Raw genomic sequence first — 1,976 nt, 5'->3', positions numbered from 1 at the left:
ATAAATGACTGAAGCCCAGGAATTGATTTTCATTTTGAATTGAAACACAGTCAGGAAAGTATGTACAATACCCCATAATGTCCAGTCCGGTGCGAAGCATCGCGCTCTGTTGGGCATTAAAGTCCGCTTGGCAGACGAACTTTTTCTTGCAAGTCTCATCTTTGATGCCCATCTCCTTCAGGGCCATGTCCGTGATGTTCAGCCTGCCAATCGTTTGGATTAGTTCAACGCGGTTTAGTATACTTGGGCTTACTCACTGTCTTAGTTGAGCGGCGATCGCCCTAAAGGGCTCTAAGACGCCACCTCCATGGAGGTTTCTGGCCGAAGGCTTCACGTTCTCATAGGGGGCCGGCCCCGCAAAGCGCTCATGGTCGTAGGCGCCCTCAGGAGGCTGATCAGCGGAAAAATCTGCAATATCTAGAACTCCCGCTACTGGCTTAGAAGATTGGAGGTCGAGTTTTACCAGGCGGATACGAGGAGTAAGACTTGGAGCTGTAGATATCCGAAGGCCCGCCCGAGTATCCTCCAAAGTCGTGATGGTCGTGCTCATGAGGGTTCACATAGACGATCTTCTCCTCGTGATGATGCTCCGGGTATTTATCTGGAGAATTTTCCCACTTCACTGTTAAACCCTTCGGGCTATTTGCCACTTACGCTTCATGTATTCGGTGAGCTTGATGATGCCGATCACTTTGGCCGCCACCAGGCTAACGGTGAAAATCGTGCCAATGAAAAAGATGATTTTCAGCTTAACGGCCAAGAAGGACAAGTACGTGAGAAAGTGCAAGTAGTCTAAGAAAAAGTTGCGCGTTAAACTCCAATTTCAGTGTTCTGATGGACTCGACTCACGCATTCCATGGTGATGGTGGTGGTGCTTCTTCTTGTACCCTCCGTTGTATCCAGGATATCTGTCCATCCCCCCTTGTCCGTAGCAGGAGGCGCAAGCCACCACCAGCAGCACCAGCAAAACACTTTTCACATGCAGCATTCTAGATCGAAAGAAGTCACTTTCAGAATGCCTCCTCATGTGGGCAGGCCTGTTTATATATCGCCATCAAAGTCTGTTTGTCGTTGGAGTTAGCGCGTTAATTTCGCCCACTGAGGAGTTAATTGGAACTTTGAAAACGAAAGTGGTGTGCCACTTGGAAAGTGAAATTTCCCAGGCGAAAGTGCATACCAGTCTAAGCAAATATCTTTCAGAAAAGAGTCCCGACAGCAGCTGCGCATGGAACATGCTGGGTATCCTGGCCGAAAGAATGGGGCTGTTGGGCTCGGCCAAGAAGGCTTTCAAGCACGCCCTAGTCCTGGCCGAGCGCGCCCATAAAGACCTTGCGCGGACCAACTACGGAAGATTGCTGTATCGGACTGGGGAATATGAGGAGGCGATTGAAATGTTCTCCCATGTGGAGGCAGCCACGTTCAGCAGCGGGGCTGGATTCGCTCTGGCTCTATTCAGAAGTAAGTTTCCTCAAAAAAAACCCAACTACTACACAGAAATGGACACTCAGCTTCATTAAGACTAATTATCACTCTCGGGGCCGGTAAACAGGATCAACGCTCATTATTTGCCCATCTAGTTTGCGCTTCTTCCTAGGTGAAATCGCACTTGGTTTCATTGCGGCATTGCCCGTTTTATTGTATCAATAATATCGCTTTCTTTCGCCTACTTCGCCTTAGATGGCCAATATGAGGAGTCCTACGCGGCTTACGAGCAAGCCCTCCATTGGCTCACAGAAGAACAAACGTCGCAGTCGGAACTGTTGGTCGCTTTAGCCTCCATGGCCTATAAGTTTCAGGGCGCCGATGCCGCCAAAACTCTCCTATTTCAAAGGTAAGTTTCACAAATGTTTTTTGAAATTTAGATCTAAACGACCCAAGTTCGGGTGTTTAAATCTATCAGTTATTTCTTATTATATTTCTGGGTTTCAGTCAACAGGTGCAATAAAAATGTTTATTTCATATTACGTTTCGGCGAG

The 1,976-nt window shown here is 47.9% G+C and overlaps 2 protein-coding genes across 4 annotated transcripts in view; one reads left to right on the top strand and one right to left on the bottom strand.

Moving 5' to 3' along the window:
• Positions 1 to 1,252, bottom strand: part of LOC109542025 — a 1,649-nt gene extending 397 nt beyond the window's left edge. Inside the window, exons 1-6 of the mRNA XM_048662023.1 lie at positions 1,178 to 1,252; positions 850 to 1,098; positions 655 to 792; positions 464 to 601; positions 258 to 408; positions 72 to 203 (exon numbers count right to left, since the gene is read on the bottom strand). Coding sequence (XP_048517980.1) covers positions 72 to 203; positions 258 to 408; positions 464 to 601; positions 655 to 792; positions 850 to 1,027 — 737 coding nt within the window. The 5' untranslated portion in view covers positions 1,028 to 1,098; positions 1,178 to 1,252. The remainder of the gene's footprint in view (positions 1 to 71; positions 204 to 257; positions 409 to 463; positions 602 to 654; positions 793 to 849; positions 1,099 to 1,177) is intronic.
• Positions 1 to 1,976, top strand: part of LOC109542019 (tetratricopeptide repeat protein 37) — an 8,196-nt gene that overhangs the window by 4,228 nt on the left and 1,992 nt on the right. For 2 of the 3 annotated variants that reach the window (XR_002172392.2, XM_019911046.2), the window contains exons 15-16: positions 1,201 to 1,458; positions 1,678 to 1,831. Coding sequence is in view for 1 of the 3 variants with exons in the window: in XM_019911046.2 (XP_019766605.2) it covers positions 1,201 to 1,458; positions 1,678 to 1,831 (412 nt within the window). In the remaining 2 variants the exon portion in view is untranslated. The remainder of the gene's footprint in view (positions 1 to 1,200; positions 1,459 to 1,677; positions 1,832 to 1,976) is intronic. The other variant, XR_007280525.1, reaches the window with a different exon arrangement.

Source organism: Dendroctonus ponderosae, unplaced genomic scaffold (genome assembly GCF_020466585.1).
Source record: "Dendroctonus ponderosae isolate FM_Combo_2020 unplaced genomic scaffold, Dpon_F_20191213v2 Dpon_F_20191213_10, whole genome shotgun sequence".
Taxonomy (NCBI): Eukaryota; Metazoa; Arthropoda; class Insecta; order Coleoptera; family Curculionidae; genus Dendroctonus; species Dendroctonus ponderosae.
The sequence above is the reverse complement of the archived record's forward strand: the minus strand, read 5'-3'. Positions and strand labels throughout refer to the sequence as shown.